Genomic DNA, 21,343 nt, shown 5'->3' with positions numbered 1-21,343 from the left:
CATCTTGAGAGAGAAATTGGTCCTGGGGTGGGGTACAAGAGAAAGGGTAAAAAAGAAAGAGAAGCTGGGTGGGGGTGGAATATAGGGACAGGAAGAATGGCCTTGGAGGCAATGGAAGGAAGGAGAGATAGGAATGGAGCTGGGACTGAAAGGATGATAAACACAGTGAAGGATCGATGAAGGCCAAAAGAGTACAGAGGACTAAGAAAATGGTGATGGATAGCCAATAGCAGAATGCGGCATCTTCGTGTCGGCTCCCTGAGTGCTGCAGTGCACAAAGCCGTAGGAAAAGGTTCCTATGCGCGGCCTGCGCCTGAACCGTAAGCCTTCTCTCCGACATCGCAACGTCAGAGGGAAGGCTTCCAGATGAGGCATGGTACACGCGCGAGTTGCTGCTGCCCACAGCTTTGTGCAATGCAGCACTCAGGGAGCCGGCCCAAAGACGCTGCGTTGATCTCACAGTGGTCTGGCCCGGGGGGGGCAGACCAGAAGGCAAGGCGCATGGAGGGAGAGAGACAACAACGGTAGGGGAAATGCTTTTATTTTTTTTATTTAGTGATTGATTTGTCTGTTTTTTTAATTTAGTGATTGATTTGTCTGTTCAGGAAGAAATGCATTTGTTTCTTTTCCTCTGGGGTTGTACTGCTTGCAGAGTCTTGCATCTTAGGGTTTGTTTGTAATATTAGTACTTTTAGTTTTTGGTCCTGCATTTGCATGGGGTTATCTGTTTTCTGGTAGAAATGAATGTTAAAAAGCATACAGTGTGCTTTGTGTATTTTAATTTTGTGGTTAACCATTATGTGTTGTTAATACAATTATATTGTGTGTGTATATATGAAAAATGAATGGAAAAAATGGTGTTACAATTAGTACTATTATGGGGGCGGGGTCTGGGATGGAGATTGAGTGGAGATGGGCACGACTTAGCCCAGTGTTCTTCAACTGCCGGTCCGCAGACTGGTGCCGGTCCACAAAATAATTATTTTATTTCCACCGGTCCATAGGTGCCAAAAGGTTGAAGAGCACTGGTCTTAGGAACCGAGACACCGCTCCTCTATCTGTCTCCAGGCGGGTTCACCCACATGCAGATACGCCCACATAAATTGATTTGTAATTAGAAATAAATATTTCACAATATATAATTACATATTGTTTTTGTGATTAATCACTATGTGTTAATTAGGTTCTATTTGTAACAATGAAAATACATCTTGCATATCAGATATTTACATTATGATTCATAACAGTAGCAAAATTACAGTTATGAAGCAGCAACGAAAATAATTTTATGGTTGGGGGGTCACCACAACATTAGGAACTGTATTAAAGGATCGAGACATTAGGAAGATTGAGAACCACTGTGGTAGGGCCTCCTGGCAGGTTCTACACTCGGCCCCTTCCCCTCTTGGGCCCATAACAGGCCCCTCCCCAGGTCTACCTTATAGCCCTGGAGGCCCAGTGTTTCGTGGAGCAGGAAGGGTCCTCCTACACTCTTGCCCATGCAGCCTCTGTACCACATGTATGAATGGGTATGTATCTTTGTTTTCAATTTTATACAGGTCGGTCCTATTTTTAGCAGCATTCTTTTCTTTTTATGTTTGTATCCGTAAACCGCTTGGACCTGTCGTAAGACCAAGTGGTAAACAAGTCTTAATAAAACACAACTAGCTGCTATAAGTTCCTGCATCAACCTTGCAAAACCATGGCAGTCTCGTGAGTTTGCTTTGGGAACTTGCGGTAACCAATTTTGGTACAGAGACGGCACAGGCAGGAGGCATAGGGTGATCACTCCTGCCCCAGCTCAACATGGAACCAGCAGGGCTGTAAGGCAGACCCAGGGCGGTGCCTACTGTGCGTCCAAGAGGGGAGGGGGAAGAGTTCAGAGCCCGCCAGGAAGCCTTGGCTGGACACCTCAGGGAAGGGAGGAAGGCAGGAATGCAGATGCCACGGAGGGGGAGGGAGGGAAGGAAGGAGAGAGAGAGAGGATTACTGATACTTGAATATAAACCATCACTTTATATTCAAGTTAACATTTTTATTTTAAAAAAGGGGAGGGAGGAAATGTTATCTTGGTTTATATTAAGATAGGATGATATTTGAATATACATGTACGGTGACTCCATGGCAACCTAGAAAGTTCATCCTAATTGTATGCTTCCTGGTGAAACAATTATGGTAGCTTTATGGACTTTATTATCACATTTCAGCCCCATGGTTGGAGGCAATTCTAGGACCACTGAACTGACTGCCGACCTCTAGTTCATTTTTTTTCCTTCCCAAACAATTTCATCCTGAAAAGTCTCCTTATCACACACTTAATTCCTGAGATTGTTTCACAAATGGATTTAAGAAATCTCTTTCTGGTCCTTCAGCTGCTCTATCTACACTCGTATTCCTCCTCTTGGGCACTGGAAGCCTGCCAGAGACTCAATTAGTTCTGGCCCTTTCCATGCTAAGAAGTGTTAGTCAGAAAGGAATGGAGAATTACATTTAGAATATCATAACTCAGTCAGGATCCAAGGCGTGACTAACGCCTAATTTTTTAGCCCTCATATTGCATCAGTAAAACTACCTGGGATGGACAATTTTCCCATGGGTAAAGCACTGTTTTACAGGCAGAAATGGCTTTGAAATAGAGCAGGGGCCATTTTCTTTGTGACTCTGTACAGCGCTGCGTAACATCTGGTAGAAATAATTAATGACACGGTGACAAAATTCATCCCCATTCCCGTCACTGTTGGAAACCATCTCCATGTCATTCTTTAAGGAGAGATGGAAGAATCAGAGTATGAATGGATGGTGTCAGGTCAAAAGCGCGCCGCGACAAAGGCACGCCCAGACAATTGAGTGCAGCGCGGAGGCGCGCACCGCTCTAAATTACTGTTTTTAGGGCTCTGACAGGGGGGTGTGGGGGGGGAATCCCCCACTTTACTTAATAGACATCGCGCCGTGTTGTGGGGGCGTTGTGGGGAGTGGGGGGGGTTGTAACCCCCCACATTTTACTGAAAACTGAACTTTCTCCCTGTTTTTAGGGAAAAAGTTCAGTTTACAGTAAAATGTGAAGGGTTACAACCCTCCAAACCCCCCATAACGCCCGCGCGATATCTATTAAGTAAACTGGGGGGAGTTTCCCAACAAAAACCCCCATCGGAGCCCCTAAAAACTGTAATTTTGTGTGGCACGCGCCTCCGCGCTGCGCTCAGTTGTTGGCGCGCGTTTTTGTCTTTCGCGCCGTTGTCTATGAACCGAATGGACACAGCAACTGACCCTCAAGCCTTGCATTGAAGATTGCTAGTGTAGAAGGACTGAGTTTGAAATAAACACTAAAGAATGACAGTCTCTGGTATCCAGAGCTGCTATTGTGATGCCATAATGCCTCATTCCACCAATGCCTATGAATCAACCTCATCAGTGAAGCCACAATGGTTTAACTGGCCTAAACTTGGCTCAAATAAGAATCAGAGTATGAATGGGCCCAACCACTGTCCCTCAAGCCTTCATTGAAGAATGTTGGTGTAGAAGGACAGAGATTGAAATAGACACTAAAGAATGACACAGGATGAAAAGAACATAAGACCATAAGCATTGTCATACTGCGACAGGCCAAAAATCCATCAAGCCCAGTATCCTGTTTCCAGCAGTGGCCAACCCAGGTCACAAGTACCTGGCAGAAACCCAAAGAGCAGCAGCATTCCAGAGCTGATATTGTGATGTCATAGTGCCTCATTCCACCAATGGCTAAAAGCCAACCTCATCAGTGATGTCACAATAGCTTAACTGTCCTATACTTGGCTCAAATAAGAATCAGGGTATGAATGGGCACAGCCACTGACCCTCAAGCCTTGCATTGAAGAACGCTGGTGTAGAAGGACTGAGGTTGAGGTAGACAATAAAGAATGACACTGGAAGGTTTCTTATGGTTGTTCGTGAGGACGGGAAAGGTGATGAATTTTGTTACCGTGTCATTCTCTACTTTGAAAGTTATCCTCTCTGTAAAATTCTAAAGAAGATGTAGAAGACTATTAAAGATACGGTGAAAGACTCACTTTTAAAGAAAGGCTTAACAGGTTAGGATTCTTTAGCATGGAGAAAAGATAACAAGAGAGAATATGTTTTTCATTTAATTTTAGGTTGGAGCCTGTGGAGCATATCTAAATCAGAAATTATCCGTCTGCTTTCAACTCTTAAAATAAAGCCCTATCTTCCTGTCATTTTGTCTTCATCTGTTAATCACAAGTCTTGCCATTTTTCTCCCAAAAGATAGTGATATTTGGGTAACTTTATTCTTTATTTGTATTGTATATTAGGATATATTATGATATTATTATATGCAGGAAAATGAAATTATTGAATTATATTTATGTTACCTGTATAGATAATAGTGTAATATGTGGAATATCTTTTGTCCTTTCATTTGTATGACACTGTTTTTGATTAAAAACCAATAAAGAATTTAAAAAAAAAAAAGATTGTTTTTTTATTTCACATATTTTCTAAGGATAGTTGACTGTATTATTGCCAAACCCATTTATTACAAAAAATATAATTACACCAAAAATCAAGATCCCCTGCAGTCATTCTCAACTCCCCATGCAGTTCACTTCCTTGTAGGCACCTGGGAGAGACCAGCAGCAAACAGAGGATCTCAGAATTAGGGAAATTTGTGAAGCCAATTTATGTTTCTGGCCGAAAGTAATACAAAAAAAAAAGGGACCTCCCTCCTTCCCCCAATGCACATATTTTTTGCTCAATGACCTCATTTTCTGCAACTGTTGGAAAGGAAAATTTCCATAGGGAAAAGCCACGCAAGCAAAAAACTTGAATAAGATAGATTATGAATTTTTGTAGACACTAATCATAGTGTTCTGTTGCTGAATTGTTTGGCTTCACAATGTTTCTGTCGATTTCTTTTCCTTTCCTAAAGCTAAATGCTATTACACCCTTGGGTAGATGACGCTTGCTTTCAGGACTGAGCCAGCAGCCTGACCTGTGGGCGTTTTGCAGTTGTTTTCCCCAGGTTTTGCCTGAAACATATGTCTTGTCCATGGGGAGGATGACGGGGCTCAAAAAGAAAGAGCTGTACAGCTCATAACAGGCTTTTTACTGTCACTTCTCCTCAGAAGCAAAAGAAAATCCCAAAACACCATAAATGAGGGACATATTTGTTTCATCTGGTAAGTGAAATATTTTAAAAAAAAAAGCTTTTGGAGATACTTCTGACCTCAGAGAGATTCCCATTTCCCGAATCTAAGGGTTCCTTTTACAAAGGTGTGCTAGCAGTTTTAGCTAAAATGCCGCACGCACTAGCCACTAATGCCTCCTTTTAAGCAGGCAGTAATTTTTCAGCTAACGCACACTAATCTTGTGCGTGCGCTAAAAACGCTAGTACACCGTAGTATAAGGAGCCCTAAATCTGGTCAAGAAGGGGGGGAGAGAGAGACAGACACAGAGAAGAAATAGATAATAATCCCAATAAGTGTTCTACCTCTTGTTCCACCCAACTTAAGAGGCATTGTAATCAATGTGGGATGCTGTTATTATTGGGTGCAGTTATCAATGTGCCCAGTCGTTAAAATCTGTTATCTTACCATTGATTCCTGCTAAACAACAAAACCTAGTTATTAACAACTGGGCTTAATAGTGGAAAAAAATGTCTTAAAAAGTGGCCCTCAAGAGCAAGCAACTGTATCTGTATTAATTAATTAATTAAGACCTCAGTAATGGGAGAACTGTAACGATACTTCACAGTTTTTACCCCGGGCCGACAACTCATGCGTGACAAGCACCAGATAACTGCCTAAATGAGTCTGCCCCGTACATCATCAAGTCTTATTAGATTGTTTTTTTTATTTTTTTACTTACTTTTTGGTGTCTGTGAAAAATCTTTTGAATATTATTTTACACACAGTGCTCTTTTCAGCGGAACGAAATTAAAATTACTTGCTGCACATCCACAGACTGCTCTGTCGAAAGTTAATATCTTGTAATCATAAAAAAAAAAAAAAAATAAGACGATCAAGAACTTATCTGTGTCCCAAAGAAATATTGTCACTGCTCGACAGAGCTCCGTTTCGCTGTCTTCGGCAGGAGCAGGAACAGGTTCATCTCTTTAGAAAAAAGTAAACAGGCAGCAATCCTTCGCTGCTATAATATGCCTGTCGAATCTGGGAGAATCAATTTTCCAAAGTTTTGAGAGCTTTCCCTAGGCAATGCTGGACTGAATGAGGAAGAAGAAAGACAATGGCGTTTAAAGATTTTAAACACCAATGAAATCTGCAAAAGGCAACGCAGCCTCTGAAAACGCCATTGTTTTTCTTTTTTTAAAAAAAAAAAATATCTTTATTAGCAATTGCAAAGGGAACATTGTTTTCTTCTTCGACAGTCAGTCAAGACATAGAAACTGGCTTTTATATAACGGTGTCTTCAAGTGCACGTGCCAAAAAGATCAAACACTGTCTATGCATACACTATGGGGGATTTTTATTAACGGCACTCAAAAATAGGTGCTAGAAAACATTGGCAAGAGGTTAATGCTTAGTGTCGATTCTTACACCCAACTTTGGGTGCCAAACTTGTACCTGTTGAAACCTGATGCAAATTCTGGTACCCATTATTCTATCACACTATGTGAAACCTTTTTGAAACACCTCTGACCAGCCTATGTCACACCCATGGCCCCTCCCCCTGTTGGGTTGCATGCTATGGGATTTAGGCACCCAGATCTATATGTCACACCCATGGCCCCTCCCCCTGTTGGGTTGCATGCTATGGGATTTAGGCACCCAGATCTATATGTCACACCCATGGCCCCTCCCCTTGTTGGATTGCATGCTATGGGATTTAGGCACCCAGATCTATATGTCACACCCATGGCCCCTCCCCTTGTTGGATTGCATGCTATGGGATTTAGGCACCCAGATCTATATGTCACACCCATGGCCCCTCCCCCTGTTGGGTTGCATGCTATGGGATTTAGGCACCCAGATCTATATGTCACACCCATGGCCCCTCCCCCTGTTGGGTTGCATGCTATGGAATTTAGGCACCCAGATCTATAGACTTGCACACAAGCTAGATGCGTGCGGAAATCCTAATGGGTGCCAATTAGCGTCAATAATTGTTAGCATCCATGGGGATGACGTGGGGGGACCTTACCGGAGTAGCACAAACCAATTTCTTTTTAGGTCTCTAATTCATCAAGTCGCCAGGACTCGGACACAAGTCGATGGCACCTCACTAACAGTTCATTAGCTAATTAAGTAGCATACACATCTTGAGAGGATGCCCACATCTGGGCATCAAAATGGCAGATGGCGTTTAATGTGAGCAAGTGCAAAGTGATGCATGTGGGAAAGAGGAACTCGAACTAAGGCTACGTGCTGCTGGATTCTGTGTTAGGAGTCACTGCCCAGGAAAAGGATCTAGGTGTCATTTGTTGAGGATACGTTGAAACCCTCAGCTCAATGTGCGGCGGCAGCTAAGAAAGCAAATAGAATGTTAGGAATTATCAGGAAAGGAATAAAAACCAAAGATGAAAATGTTATAATGCCCTTGGCATTGCTCTATGTTACGGCCGCACCTCAAATACTGTGTGCAATTCTGGTCGCCGTATCTCAAAAAAGATATAGCAGAATTAGAAAAGGTACAGTAAAGGGCGACAATAATGATAAAAGGGATGGGAAGACTTCCCTATGAGGCAAGGCTAAAGCGACTAGGGCTCTTCAGTTTGGAGAAGAGATGGCTCAGGGGTGATATGATAGAGGTCTATAAAATAATGAGTGGACCTGGAAAGGGTAGATGTGAATCACTTGTTCACTCTTTCCGAAAATACTAGGACTAGGGGACATGCGATGAAGCTACTAAGTAGTAGATTTAAAACAAACCATAGAAAATATTTCTTCACACCACGTGGAATTAAACTCTGTAATTCGTTGCCGGAGAATGTGGTAAAATCAGTTAGCATAGCGGGGTTTAAAAAAGGCTTGGATAATTTCCTAAAAGAGAAGTCCATAGGCCATTATTGAGATGGCTTGGGGAAATCCACAGCATATTCCTAGGATAAGCAGCATAGAATCTGTTTTGCTACTTGGGATCTAGCTAGGTGTTTGGGATCTGGGTTGGCCACTTTTGGAAACAGGATACTGGGACTTGATGGACCTTCGGCCTTTCCCAGTATGACAATTCTTATGTTCTTACGGGCAACATATCTAGAATCTGAGGATATATGTTCCAGGGGGTATAGTTTGGGTGGAGTTTATGTACGTACATATTTATTTTATTTTATTTGTTTTCTATGCCATTCTCCCCAAGGAGTTCAGAACGGGTTACAAGTCAACATACATAATATATAGTTAATGGGTTACAATTTGCCATAGTTACAATGCACAATTTTCAATACAAGTTTCTATCCTAACGCGACATATACTGAGGATCTGTTGAGGCAGAGATGTGATCTGTCCCCCTGTGTTCTAAAATACACGTGTACACACACATTCACATATTTACATTTCCAGAGCAGATGTAAGTTTATGCAAGTTTGCGTAGGATTTAAATTTATAAAGGTATATAGGCACCTAAATGGTCTCTCTATAATATGAGCATTTTCCAAGTATTATGTGCCTGCTTGTATGTTGCATCATGTCTGTTTCTCTTGTTGACGCTTTAATAAACATGATTTCCCCCCCCCCAAAAAAAAAAAAGCACTGACTTCTCCTAATTTTGGCCCACATATCAAAAAGGGCTTAGCATGCAGGAAAATCTCACATTAAAACATGCTATGGCCATTTCTAGACCAACTGCTTTCGCCCACTACATACGGGGAAATCAGGAAACGCCTAAAAACATACCTGTTCCAGAAATACCTAAACAACTGATCCGCACTCCCTCTCCCTCCCCCCTCCCTATTCCACCTGAACTTACAGCACTGTTATAAATATAATCTGTTATCTTCATCTTATGGTAACTTTACGTTGTTATTTATCCCCAACAGGTCCTGTCGGACATTACCTACTAAAATGTACATATTACATTTTCGCTCAGCAAATTGTATTTCTATACTATTGCCTCCTGAGGTCTCTGATCTCTGTATTTCCTCTGAATATCTACTTATTGTATTTCGCTGAATGTCCAGCACTCTTGATTGTAAACCGCCTAGAAGTCGCAAGATTGTGGCGGTATAGAAGAATAAAGTTATTATTATTATTATTATTATTACAAACTGTGCATTTCCGAGCTTTTGCTGTCTCACCGGCAATGTTCCTTGATTACACTTTGCAAATGTTAAACCATAAACCAGTAGCATAATCTTAATGGGTTAACTTAAGAATATAATATAAAACTTTTTAAGCTTTATCTTCAGAGTGTGAGCAATCGGCAGGGTTCTTCTTGTGGTGTAAAGCCATGCTTTTCAGCCCAGTCCTCAGGACAAACCCAGTAAGTCGGGTTGCCAAGATATCCACACTGCATACACTTGAGCTAAATTTGAATGCCAATGCATGCGTATCTGTCTCAAGCCTGTGCATTGTGGATATCCTGAACCCCTGACTGATGGGTGTGTCATGGTTTAATGTACAGTAAAGCCTTGGATTGCAAGTAACTTGGTATGCAAGTGTTTTGCAAGACAAGCAAAACATTTTGTTAAATTTTAACTTGACATACAAGCAATGTCTTGCAATACGAGTACATACAGTATACACACATTACAACTGAGCAGATGGTTCTTCTCTCTCTGACGCTGTGAGAGTGTAATGACTGTTCTAAACGAGCAAAGACTTGCAATACGAGTACATACAGTATACACGTGTCACATCATCACAACTGAGCCGATGGTTCTTCTCTCTCTGACGCTCCAGGAGTGTAGTGATTGTTCTAAACGAGCGAGGTCTTGCAATACAAGTACGTACAGTATTTTGTATTAAAGTTTTGGGGTTGTGGAACGAATCGTCTGAGTTTCCATGACTTCTTATGGGGAAATTTGCTTTGTTATTGGATTAAAAGCATGGTTTCGGAACGAATTATACTCGCAAACCAAGGTTTCACTGTAGTTAAAAGGGTTCTCAACTTAGTCCTTGGGACATGCCCAGTCAGTTTGGCAGTTTAGTTTTTGAGACATCCTCAATCGATATTCATGAGATAGATTTTCATACAATGGAGGCAGTGTGTGTAAATTTCTCTCGCACACATTCTCTTCCAAATCTGACTGGCTGGGTGTGTCCTTAAGAAACTGCTGTATTGTAAAAGAACTGCTGTCTGTTTCAAATGGACTTGCAACTAAGAGCTTTTTCTATTTAATCTTTAAGCAAATGATCACTTTTTTTTTTTTTAAAGCGAGTCTTCTGGTTTAACCGAAATGCAGTGGGATTGCACTTAAAACAGAATTGGACAGTGGTCATTCAGGCACCCCTGTTATGGGAGAGGGGACAAGGGGGGGATGTGTTGAATAAAAAGGGGTGTTTGCAAAACCACTCGTAACATTTGCAACGTCTTCCAGCATTTATAGCCATCTGAACTAAGTTCAGCTGAAAATATGAAATAAAAGGAATATCTCAGTAAAGGGCACATAGGGGCAGTCGGGTTTTGAAGATATCCCTAGTGACTATGCATGAGAAAAATTTGCATACCTGGCAATTCCATTATATGCAAATCTTTCTCATGCATATTTACTAGGGATATCCTGAAAACTCGACTGGCTGATGGTCCCCCAGGACAGGTTTGAGAACCACAGATATAGAGGAAGCTCACTGGTTGAGGATTCCAGACAAACTCTCTTATCTCAGGAATACCATACCTTGTAAATTACAGTTTACAGTTTATTTAGAATTTGGTAAAACTTTCTAAGCGCTGTACGAAGTTTCAAGTTTCAAATGTATTTAAAATTTCTTATACTGCCCAATCAACCTTCTAGGGGTGTACAAAATCATAAAAACATACTTTAGCTAAAATACAAATTTAAGCTGACAAAGCATCTCCAAACAGTAACGATAACTTACGAAGACTTTTAAAAACAAAGACAAACAGGAACAAAAGGTAAAAGGGCAAGAACTACAATAGGCAAAGTAAAAGAGAACAATTAGGGCAAAAACAATAGGAGGAGCTGCTATAAATAACGTTGAACTCAATTGCCCTTAAAAGGACAGTTAAGTCTCGAAGGCATCAAGAAAGACAAATGTCTTTAGCTTCGTCTTAAAATTATTAAGAATTGATTCTTCGCGTAAGTAATTTGGGATACTATTCCAGAGAGAAAGGGCGGTAACAGAGAAGATAGTAGACCTCATTGTATTTATATACTTCAGTGACGGAATAGAAAAAAAGTTATTGGCTGTTGATCTTAGAGTCTTAGAAGGATTATAAGGGATAAGAAGATTATTAATAAATTCGGGTTGATTGTTTTATCTGGTCTTAAATGTTAACAGAAGAATTTTGTAAGTGATTCTGTGTTCCACTGGCGGATTTCTTTGCATTGAATATAATCTTTACAGCGGTGTTCTGTATTACATATAGTAACATAGTAGATGACGGCAGATAAAGACCCGAATGGTCCATCCAGTCTGCCCAATCTGATTCAATTTAAATTATTATTTATTTTTTTCTTCTTAGCTATTTCTGGGCAAGAATTATCTGGAGTCTTCTTATTTCTTTTTAAAATAGGGGTACAGGACATTCATAAAATTATATTACTACAAATAAAAGTATTCCATAACTACAAAATACATACATAACATTCAATGGACAATGACTAACAGGCACGTGGGGTAAAGAAAGGAAGAGAGAAAAGTTTACAATAAAGGGAAGAATGAGAGGAAGGGGATGAACCTGGATAGGGATAACAATTTTGGAGCATGGCAAAAGGTAAGATGAAAACCCAAGAATGGTAGGATTTGTGTACTAAGGAAAGCAAAATTAGGTTTCAAATGCGTCCTTCAAGAGGAAGGTTTTAAGAGACGACTTAAATTTGCCTAGTATGGATTTTTCTCTAAGATAATTGGGAAGCAAATTCCAGAACTGGGGGGCGCGGTAATTGAAAAGATCTCATTACGCCGTGTACCAATGATTTCTTTAAAGAGAGAGATGAATAAATTCTCCATGGGAGTCTATATTTGTGGCAAAGGATTAATGCCACAAACCTTTCTTTCTCTCACCCCATACCCTCTCAGGCGGGTGGGATTTGAAATACCGCCTTTCTGTGATTCCAATCAAAGTGGTTTACATTATGGGCTCCTTTTACGAAGCCGCTTTAGCGGTTTTTAGCGCGTGCAGCTTTTTAGCGCACGCTAAACCCGCGCTACGTGGCTAGAACCAACGCCAGCTGAATGCTGGCATTAGCGTCTAGCGTGGCCGGCAGTTTAGCGCACGCTATTACGCGCATTAAACCGCTAACGCGACTTCGTAACTGGGGCAAAGGAGGAGCGAGTGACTTGCCTAGAGTCACAAGGAGATGCAAAGGGAATTGAACCCACTTTTCCTGGCTCTCAGACCGCTACAGAATTATTTTTTGCAATCTAATATGGCCCTAGACTTTAAAGAATCACAAACTTCAAAAATAAAAAGATGCATCGATGGACCTGCTCTTGCAGTGCATCAATTCAGTGCTACTCTAAGCAACGTCAGTGGAAGAGCATAACAATAGCTATACTGGGTCAGGTCAATAGTCCGTCTAGTCCAGTATCCTGTTTCCACAGTGGCTAATCCAGGTCACAAGTACCTGGCAAAAACCCAAATAGTAGCAACATTCCACGTTGCAATGGCTTCCCCCATGCTTGTATCAATAGCAGACTATGGACTTTTCCTCCAGGAACTTATCCAAACCTTTTTTTTTTTTTTTTTTTAACCAGCTACCTTAACCGCTCTTACCACATCCTCTGGCAACGCGTTCTAGTCTCTGAGTGAAAAAAACATTTCCTCCTATTGTTTTTTAAATGTATTTCCTTAACTTCATCGAGTGTCCCCCTAGTCTTTGTAATTTTTGATGAAGTAAAAGAAATTGACCCACTTGCGCCCATTCTATACTACTCAGGAGTTTGTAGTCTTCAATCATATCTCCCCTCAGCTGTCTCTTTTCCAAGCCGAAGGGCCCTAGCCTCTTTAGTCTCTCCAATGACTAGCACTGGTGCAGCGCCTTGCAAAGTATGTTGCTCTGTCATGAACATTGCAAATGCCCTAGTTAGCAGTAGATAAGAACCCTTTCCCTGACCAAGTCTGCCCCGTCACTGTGTGGCACCGTGGACCTTGCTCAGTTGACAGTTATCTCCCTTCATAGCTCTTCCCATTACCCTCTGGTGCTGTCCCAGGCAGAATCTGAGCTTTTTTTGTGATGGTTTCCCATACAAGAGCATCTGTAGTAGTGTTACAGTATAGATTTAGAGAGTTTCTGTGATGGGTTTCAAAACAGAATGTGTCAAATTAGGATAAATCCGGTGCAAATCGTAACCTGTTAATTGTATATTATGTATGTTTAACCTGTAGCCTGTTAACATAAGAACATAAGAATAGCCTTACTGGGTCAGACCAATGGTCCATCAAGCCCAATAGCCCGTTCTCACGGTGGCCAATCCAGGTCACTAGTACCTGGCCAAGACCCAAAGAGTAGCAACATTCCAGAATCCTAAAGAATAGCAAGATTCCGGAACCCCAAATAGTAGCAATATTCCATGCTACTGATCCAGGGCAAGCCGTGGCTTTCTCCATGTCTTTCTCAATAACAGACCATGGACTTTTCCTCCAGGAACTTGTCCAAACCTTTCTTAAAACCACCTGCGCTATCCGCTCTCACCACATCCTCTGGCAACGCGTTTCAGAGCTTAACTGTTCTCTGAGTGAAAAAATATTTCCTCCTATTGGTTTTAAATGTATTTCCCTGTAACTTCAAGTGTCCCCTTGCCTTTGTAATTTTTGACGGAGCAAAAAATTGATCCGCTTGTACCCCTTCTACTCCACTCACTCCACTGAGTTCTTTGGGGGAAATGCGATAGAAAACGAATTAAATAACTAAATAAATAATCTGGTTCTGTCACTGGCGATTGGCTGAAAGCTTTAGGAACTCTTTTACCCACAGCACCATTCAGCCTCTGTCTGGTATATACAAAACATGGCAGCTTTCTTTCATTGATGGTTTTGCTGCTTGATGCAGGGTATTAAGAAAACCATTGCTGAAATATATTTATGTCTATTAACATAGTAGATGACGGCAGATAAAGACCCGAATGGTCCATCCAGTCTGCCCAACCTGATTCAATCTAAAAATTTGTTGGTTTTGGGGTTTTTTTTTTCTTCTTCTTAGCTATTTATGGGCAAGAATGCAAAGCTCTGCCCGGTACTGTTCTTAGGTTCCAACCACGGAAGTCTCCGTCAAAGATCACTCCAGCCCATCCTCAACCAAACGGCCATATACAGACACAGACCGTGCAAGTCTGCCCAGTACTGGCCTTAGTTCTTCGATATTTACTATTATTTGTTTAAGAACTGTTTTGTTTCCATGCTCCCAGCAATCTCATTGTTTGTACCTTGTGCTCACCCATACCACCGTCGAGGCTGTGCTAAGTCAATCTTTCTTCCCGTGTGTTCCTACGTGCTTCCGAGGGCACACCCAGAAGCTGCCACCTGCTAAACGCTGACATAGTGTCCTTTTTCCTGTCTCTCACCCTCAGCCCAGTAGTTTGAGCCTCGGTGCACATTTCTGGAGCCAGATGCCTTTGACTGCAAATTGTTTTTTATATATATTTAAAAATTTCTACCCCACCTAAAACCTAGGCAGTTTCCAAAACAAAACAAAACAAAAAAAGGCTTACCAGAATATTTTCTTATAGCCATCCTGAACATGAATACAGCATTTATATTAAAATTGTGTGTGGGGGTGGGAGGGGGGGGGGAATCAGTATTGTCACAGCGATCCAATTAGCGTCTGCTATTTCTCAGGTCCTCTTTTTTTTTTTTTTTTTCCTGCCCAGCTTACAAAAGATCTTTACAGCTGCTTTCCCCCATCTCCTGCACACACACCTGCTCCCCTGCTTTCCCCAAACGAATGAACCCGGAGCACCTCGCAAAGACCCTCCCAACCTCTTCAGCTCATTTGCTCCCCTCTGGGCGCTTTCGTTGTGAATCCTCTTCACTTGGGCTTCCGAAACCTGTTACAGTGCCAAAGACTTTGGGTGCTGCATAATTACTCCGCTGTGTCAATGAATCTTGAATTACCTGGGGAAAGTCAGCTCACAGTATCTTTTTTTTTTTTGGGGGGGGGGAAGTTGCTTTGGGTTTGTTTTGGGGGGGGGTTACTTCTTCCGCTTCCTCATTTTACTTAGCCCCCCCCCCCCCCAGCCATCAGACTTAAAACTGCACTAATTCACCACACAATTACCAGTTCTAATTTCTCAGTATTTCCCCTGGTGGGCTATAAGGAACTTGTACCGTCTCCTCAACACCTGCAGAATTCAGGTGGTGCTCTGCCCTGCGTTTTTAAGAGCACTGCTGCACCCTCTTATCCAACACACTCCCCTACCAGTTCTCTGTCCTGCTGTCTGATCAGACCTCTCCCCACCCTTACCCTCATCTTCAGAAGTCAAACTTTCTATTCCCTCTTATCTCTTGTAACAAACTATTTCCCTTGGGTTTGATCTCGGGTTTGCCTGGATCCTGGGCAGGCTCGAAGCGCATCATTCCTTCCACCTGTTGCCACAGCCTAGCCTTTTTCAGGCAATTCATGTGGCTTTGTGACTGTCTCCCCCCCCCCCCCCCTCACTAACTTCACTTGTATTCACCTCTAGTTTCTCAAGCTTATCTCCTGTCTAGTAATTTTTTATTTTTTTTTTGGTGACATGCTGTGTCCTAAAGTACAACCATGAAAAAAATGAGTGTAATAATTATAATGTAGCCATACTTTCTTTCTATTTAAAGCTCTAGGTATGCTGTAATAATGTGCAAAACCAGGAATGCAAATGTTTGCATTCATGAAAAATGCATATTTTGCTAGCAGAGCACCAATGATGGCAATATCTAAGAGATAATTCCTCAGCAGGTATACATCATTACTGAAGGTAATGAAGGCTGTCATAGTTATGGCCAATATTTTTGATTTTGTAACCAATAATTCTCTAGGTGACTTAAATCACTTATAAGTATACTCTTCTTTCAGGACAATGCATTTTCTATAAAATATTTTTGAGCAAAATCAGGTTACGGTTTTGCATTGCAGTTACTAATCAGCAAACAAAATTTGATGATTTGACAGGGATAATTTTCACTTATATTAACCCTCCGCAAAAAAAAAACCCTTTCAAAATGAGTACTAGTCTGTACACGAGAAAGGTTGCCAAACTAACAGACTGTCAAACTGGATCATTTTCACTTACCGTATTGAGCCCCAAATTGGATGAGAGAGATGATGTGACCCCCTGAAGGATGGCAGCTGCCACCACAGCCCCCAAGCACTGGGCGATCATGTACATGGCGGCCTTGAGAAGGCTGATCTGACAGCTGAGGAGGCAGCCCAGGGTCACCGCAGGGTTCAGGTGCGCGCCACTGACGTGGCCCACGCTTTGAGCCATGGTGGCGATAGCCAGCCCGAAAGCCAGCGACACCTTGACATTGTCCTGGACGGGAGTCACAGTTTTGTTTGCACTTATCGGGAACTGGAAGCCGAGCGCTGCGCCGATGCTGACGAATACGAAAATGATCATGGCCAGGAACTCGGCCACCACCGCCCTCCAGAAGGCTTTCTTCTTGATCTCACCGACCATTTTTTTTTTTTTTTTTTTGAAGTCTCTCTTCCTTGCTCAACTCTTTATCCCCCACCTTGAAAGATTAAGAAGCGGTCTGAAGTGAAAACCTGCTTCTTGCATTATTTATAGGGCTTTGGGTGGTCTGTAGGAGAAAAGGGGTGTTTCACAAAAGAAGGAACAGAAATCTACAGTGGTGCTGTGGAATTGATGGGAAGCAGCCCAAGCCTGCCAATTTTTTTTTTTTTTTTTTTCTTTTCCTGGTTTTCTGTTATACAATTTCAGTCTTTACTGGTGTGGGACGCAGTAAATTTCTATAATTTATGTGCTGGGTAGCTTCACATTGAATGAAGTTTTATACTATTGTGAGGTAATGACTGAGGTAATATACTACTGTGCCCTGTCCACAGCTACTCACCACAAACATGTGGAAGATTGTTTCGCCGTTTAAGATAAAACAAAAGAAGTAAATTGCTCTGCGTGTCAAGATGCCCAAAAGAACAGTGTAAGGCTTTGTCTAGCGTAACAGCAGCCTGCTCAGGCCAGAGTCCTTTTACTAAGCTGCCATAAAAAGTGGCCACAGCACGCCCGTACCAGGGTCTTTCCTGCGCGCTAAGGCTTTTTTGACTGCTGCAAGAAAATCTTCAATTTTCTATTTTTTGAATTAATGGCTATGCACTAATGCTGCAATTAGCAAGCAGTCATTAATAGAATTTAGTGCATGAGCACTTATTGACACCCCTTTTGGGGCTGATTCTAGAAAGAGCGCCTAAAGTTGCGTACCTCTTAGGCTCTTAACTTAATTGGCAAAATGCCCTTAACAGCCTCAATAATTGGTTTAAAAAAAAAAATGTAATTGGGAGAAAGGCACCACTCCGATTCTATCAAAGATAGGCGCCTATTTCATGGCGCTTAGCGGCACCTAACGCCTAAGTGGGCATTTCTATGGGCAGAGCCCACGTTAGGCGCCACTAAGGGCGATTCTCCAAAAACATAGGCGCCTGAAACGTTGGGCCTTTAAAGCCCTCGCCTGCATTTCAGGCGCCTACGTTTTTACATAGGCGACGCTAGCCACGGTTCTGTAGATGGCGCCTAAGCGTGACTGACGCGTGACCGGCGCCTTTTTTTTGGCGCCATTTATAGAATCAGCTTCTTTGCGCATAACCAGCATGTGTAGTAATGTAGATGTGCTAACTGATTAAAACAGGAACGCTCACCCTCCGCCCCCAAAAACGCCCCTCCAAGAAAAAAAATGATTTTTTTTTTTTAGCATGTGGGTAGCACATGCAGATTAGGAACTTGCCACAGGATGTCTCAGCCTATCCTGCAGTAAGCTCTTCTAAGCATGGTTAGCGTTTAGACAAAACCGCTGAAGACAAAGGCGCGCGCCGACAACTGAGCACAAGACGGAAGCGCGCGCTGAAGAAAAAGAGTGCTTTTAGGGGCTCCGACAGGGGGTTTTGTTGAGGAACCCCCCCACCCACTTTACTTAATACAGATCGCGGCGGTGTTGTGGGGGGTTTGGGGGGTTGTAACCGCCCTCATTATACTGGAAACTTAACTGTTTCCCTGTTTTTTAGGGGAAAAGTGAAGTTTTCAGTAAAATGTGGGGGGCTACAACCCCCCAAACCCCCCACAACACCCCCACAACGCGGCACGATCTGTATAAAGTAAAGTGTGGGGGTTCCCCGCCCACACACCCCCATCGGAGCCCTTTAAAACAGTCATTTTCTTTGGCGCACGCCTCCGCGTTGCGCTCAGTTGTCTGCGCGCGCCTTTTTCCCGGCGCGCTTTTGACCTGACACCCTTAGGGCAGCTTAGTAAAAAGACCTCTTTATAAGCTAATATACCTGCAACTCCTAGAACCTAAGCCACTGAAAACCTGTTTCACAGTTTGACTTTTATTGCACTAATGACCTTGACTCCCATGTTCACAGAAATCTTTAAGCTGATGTATTTGTTCGGCTATAAGGAACTAGGATGATCGGCAGGAAAACAGTTCAAAACCAGTGTCTTTACAGGACAATGTGCATCCCATTCGTTTGTTCTGTAAATGCAAAGGTTTACGGAGTCCTTTGCATGCATCCGTTAGCCGTGAGAGATTATGAGTCATTTGATCCAGAACGCCACCACAGTGAACGTGCCTGAGCTTCCAGCTGGCCATGCTGACAGTGGATAGTAACCCACCACAAAAGGGTACTACAGAATGATAGATTATTATTTGCTCAGGACAACTGTTATTACTGTCACCAAGACAACCAGTTTTGGTAGGGATACATGCAAAGGCTACCTGCAAACAAAAAAAAAGCACACAGATGCAAGGAACAGGCAAAATGAAAGCGCAGGGGACATGACAAATTGCAGGCAATTTAAGTGTGTGACAAATGTTAAGATATTGCAAAAAAAAAAATAAAAGTATTCCTTTTACGGCAATTGTGAATTAAAAAATTGTGCAAAGAACCCGAAATAAAACACAAGTTGTCTATTTTGTCCAATGTCTAGATCAAAGAAATGTTGCCTAAGGGTAAAATGTACTCCCGTGGCACTGCTGAGGTTTCTGACCCTAACTGTTCACCCTTTTATTCAAATGCCACATTAACGCTGATAAAATGCAAATGTCACAATTGCACATATTAGTATTACGACCTATGGACAAGTTGTGTCTGGATGTGCCATCTTTGAGTGTGGTGAGACTCTCGGGTGCAACGAAGGGCTATGTTGGCGATACAAGGGGTATCTTGCTTGACGAACTTGCTGCACTTCTTCGAGGGAGTAAACAAGCAGATATACAAGGGTGAGCCGGTCGACATTATATATCTGGATTTTCAGAAAGCATTCGACAAGGTCCCGCATGAACGACTACTTCGAAAAATTGCGAGCCATGGAATCGAGGGTGAAATACGCAAGTGGATTAAAAACTGGTTGGCGGATAGGAAACAGAGAGTGGGGGTAAATAGACAATACTCGGACTAGAAAAGAGTCACGAGTGGAGTGCCACATGATTTGGTGCTTGGGCCCGTGCTCTTCAACATATTTATAAACGACCTGGCGAGGTGATAAAATTTGTGGATGATACCAAGCTATTCAGAGTAGTGAAGACGCAGGAGGATTGCGAAGACCTGCAATGTGACATAAACATGCTCGAGAAATGGGCTGTGCCATGGCAAATGAGGTTTAACGTGGATAAGTGTAAGGTGATGCATGTCGGTAACAAAAATCTTATACACGAATACAGGATATCTGGTGCAGTACTTGGAGAGACCCCCCCAGGAAAGAGACTTGGGAGTACTGGTCGACAAGTCGATGAAGCCATCTGCGCAATGTGCGGTGGCTGTGAAAAGGCGAACAGAATGCTAGGAATGATTAAAAAGGGGATCCCGAACAGATCGGAGAAGGTATTCATACCGCTGTACCGGGCCATGGTACGCCCCCAACTGGAATACTGAGTCCAGCACTGGTCACCATACATGAAGAAGGACATGGTACTACTCGAAAGGGTCCAGAGAAGAGCGACTAAAATGGTTAAGGGGCTGGAGGAGTTGCCATACAGTTAGAGAAACTAGGCCTCTTTTCCCTTGAAAAGAGGAGACTGAGAGGGGACATGATCAAAACGTTCAAGATAATGAAGGGAATAGACTTAGTAGATAAAGACAGGTTGTTCACCCTCTCCAAGGTAGAGAGAACGAGAGGAAACTCTCTACAGTTAAAAGGGGATAGATTCCAAACGTAAGGAAGTTCTTCTTCACCCAGAGAGTGGTAAAAATCTGGAACGCTCTTCCGGAGACTGTTTTAGGGGAAAACACCCTCCAGGGATTCAAGACAAAGTTAGACAAGTTCCTGCTGAACCGGATCGTACGCAGGACAGGCTGATCTGTTAGGGCAATGGTCTTTGACCTAAGGGCAGCCGCGTGAGCGGACTACTGGGCACGATGGACCACCGGTCTGGCCCAGCAGCGGCAATTCTTATGTTTTTATTGTTTTGGAATGAGCTGCACAAGGAGTTGAGAAGTCAGTCGGGGATTTTGCAGTTTAGGAAGTTGTTAAAAAACTAGTTCTGTAAGAACAAGTTTTCCCTTCATAAACTGTGGTTTTAATTTTACCTTTGACATGCCCTCTTCCTGTGTTCGTTCCAGAGTTTTTAGCCGTTTTGATTGCAGTATTTCTTTAATGTTAACTCTTCGTATCATTTTCATTGTCGTGTAATCGTATGTTATTTTTATTATGCGTTGTATTATTGTTACCCACCTAGAATTACAGGATAGGTGGCTATAAATTTTAAAATAAATAAAATAAAAAATACCGTGGCGCTCCATAATGGGAGAGATTTCACTCTGCTTTCCTGTTGGAATTATACTAGGGGCGATTGCCTAAGGCCCTCTTTTACAAAGGCGCGTTAAGCATTTTAGCGTGGATTTCGTGTGCGCTAAATCAACAAGTACGCTAACCGCTAATGCATCCATAGGATAACATCGCACATTTGTAAAAGAGGGGGGTAAATGTATGATCAAACTTCGGCTGAACTCTTAAATTGAGGAGCCCGAAAAGTATCTGGCCACAAGAGCGGATAGATGGCGGGGAAAGATTTTAGGAACTCGATCTGATTTTCAGCACTAGACTCAGAACATAGGCTCAGAAAT

At 42.4% G+C, this 21,343-nt stretch overlaps 1 protein-coding gene across 2 annotated transcripts in view; it reads right to left on the bottom strand.

The window, feature by feature from the left end:
• AQP1 (aquaporin 1 (Colton blood group)) overlaps window positions 1–16,783 on the bottom strand; it is a 67,269-nt gene extending 50,486 nt beyond the window's left edge. For both annotated transcript variants that reach the window (XM_033931770.1, XM_033931769.1), the window contains exon 1: window positions 16,341–16,783. In XM_033931770.1, coding sequence (XP_033787661.1) covers window positions 16,341–16,727 — 387 coding nt within the window. In that variant the 5' untranslated portion in view covers window positions 16,728–16,783. The remainder of the gene's footprint in view (window positions 1–16,340) is intronic.
• Window positions 16,784–21,343: the final 4,560 nt, after the last annotated feature.

The sequence above is a fragment of the Geotrypetes seraphini genome, chromosome 2, assembly GCF_902459505.1.
Source record: "Geotrypetes seraphini chromosome 2, aGeoSer1.1, whole genome shotgun sequence".
Lineage (NCBI taxonomy): Eukaryota > Metazoa > Chordata > Amphibia > Gymnophiona > Dermophiidae > Geotrypetes > Geotrypetes seraphini.
Note: the sequence above shows the minus strand (reverse complement) of the source record. Positions and strands in the feature narration are given on the sequence as shown.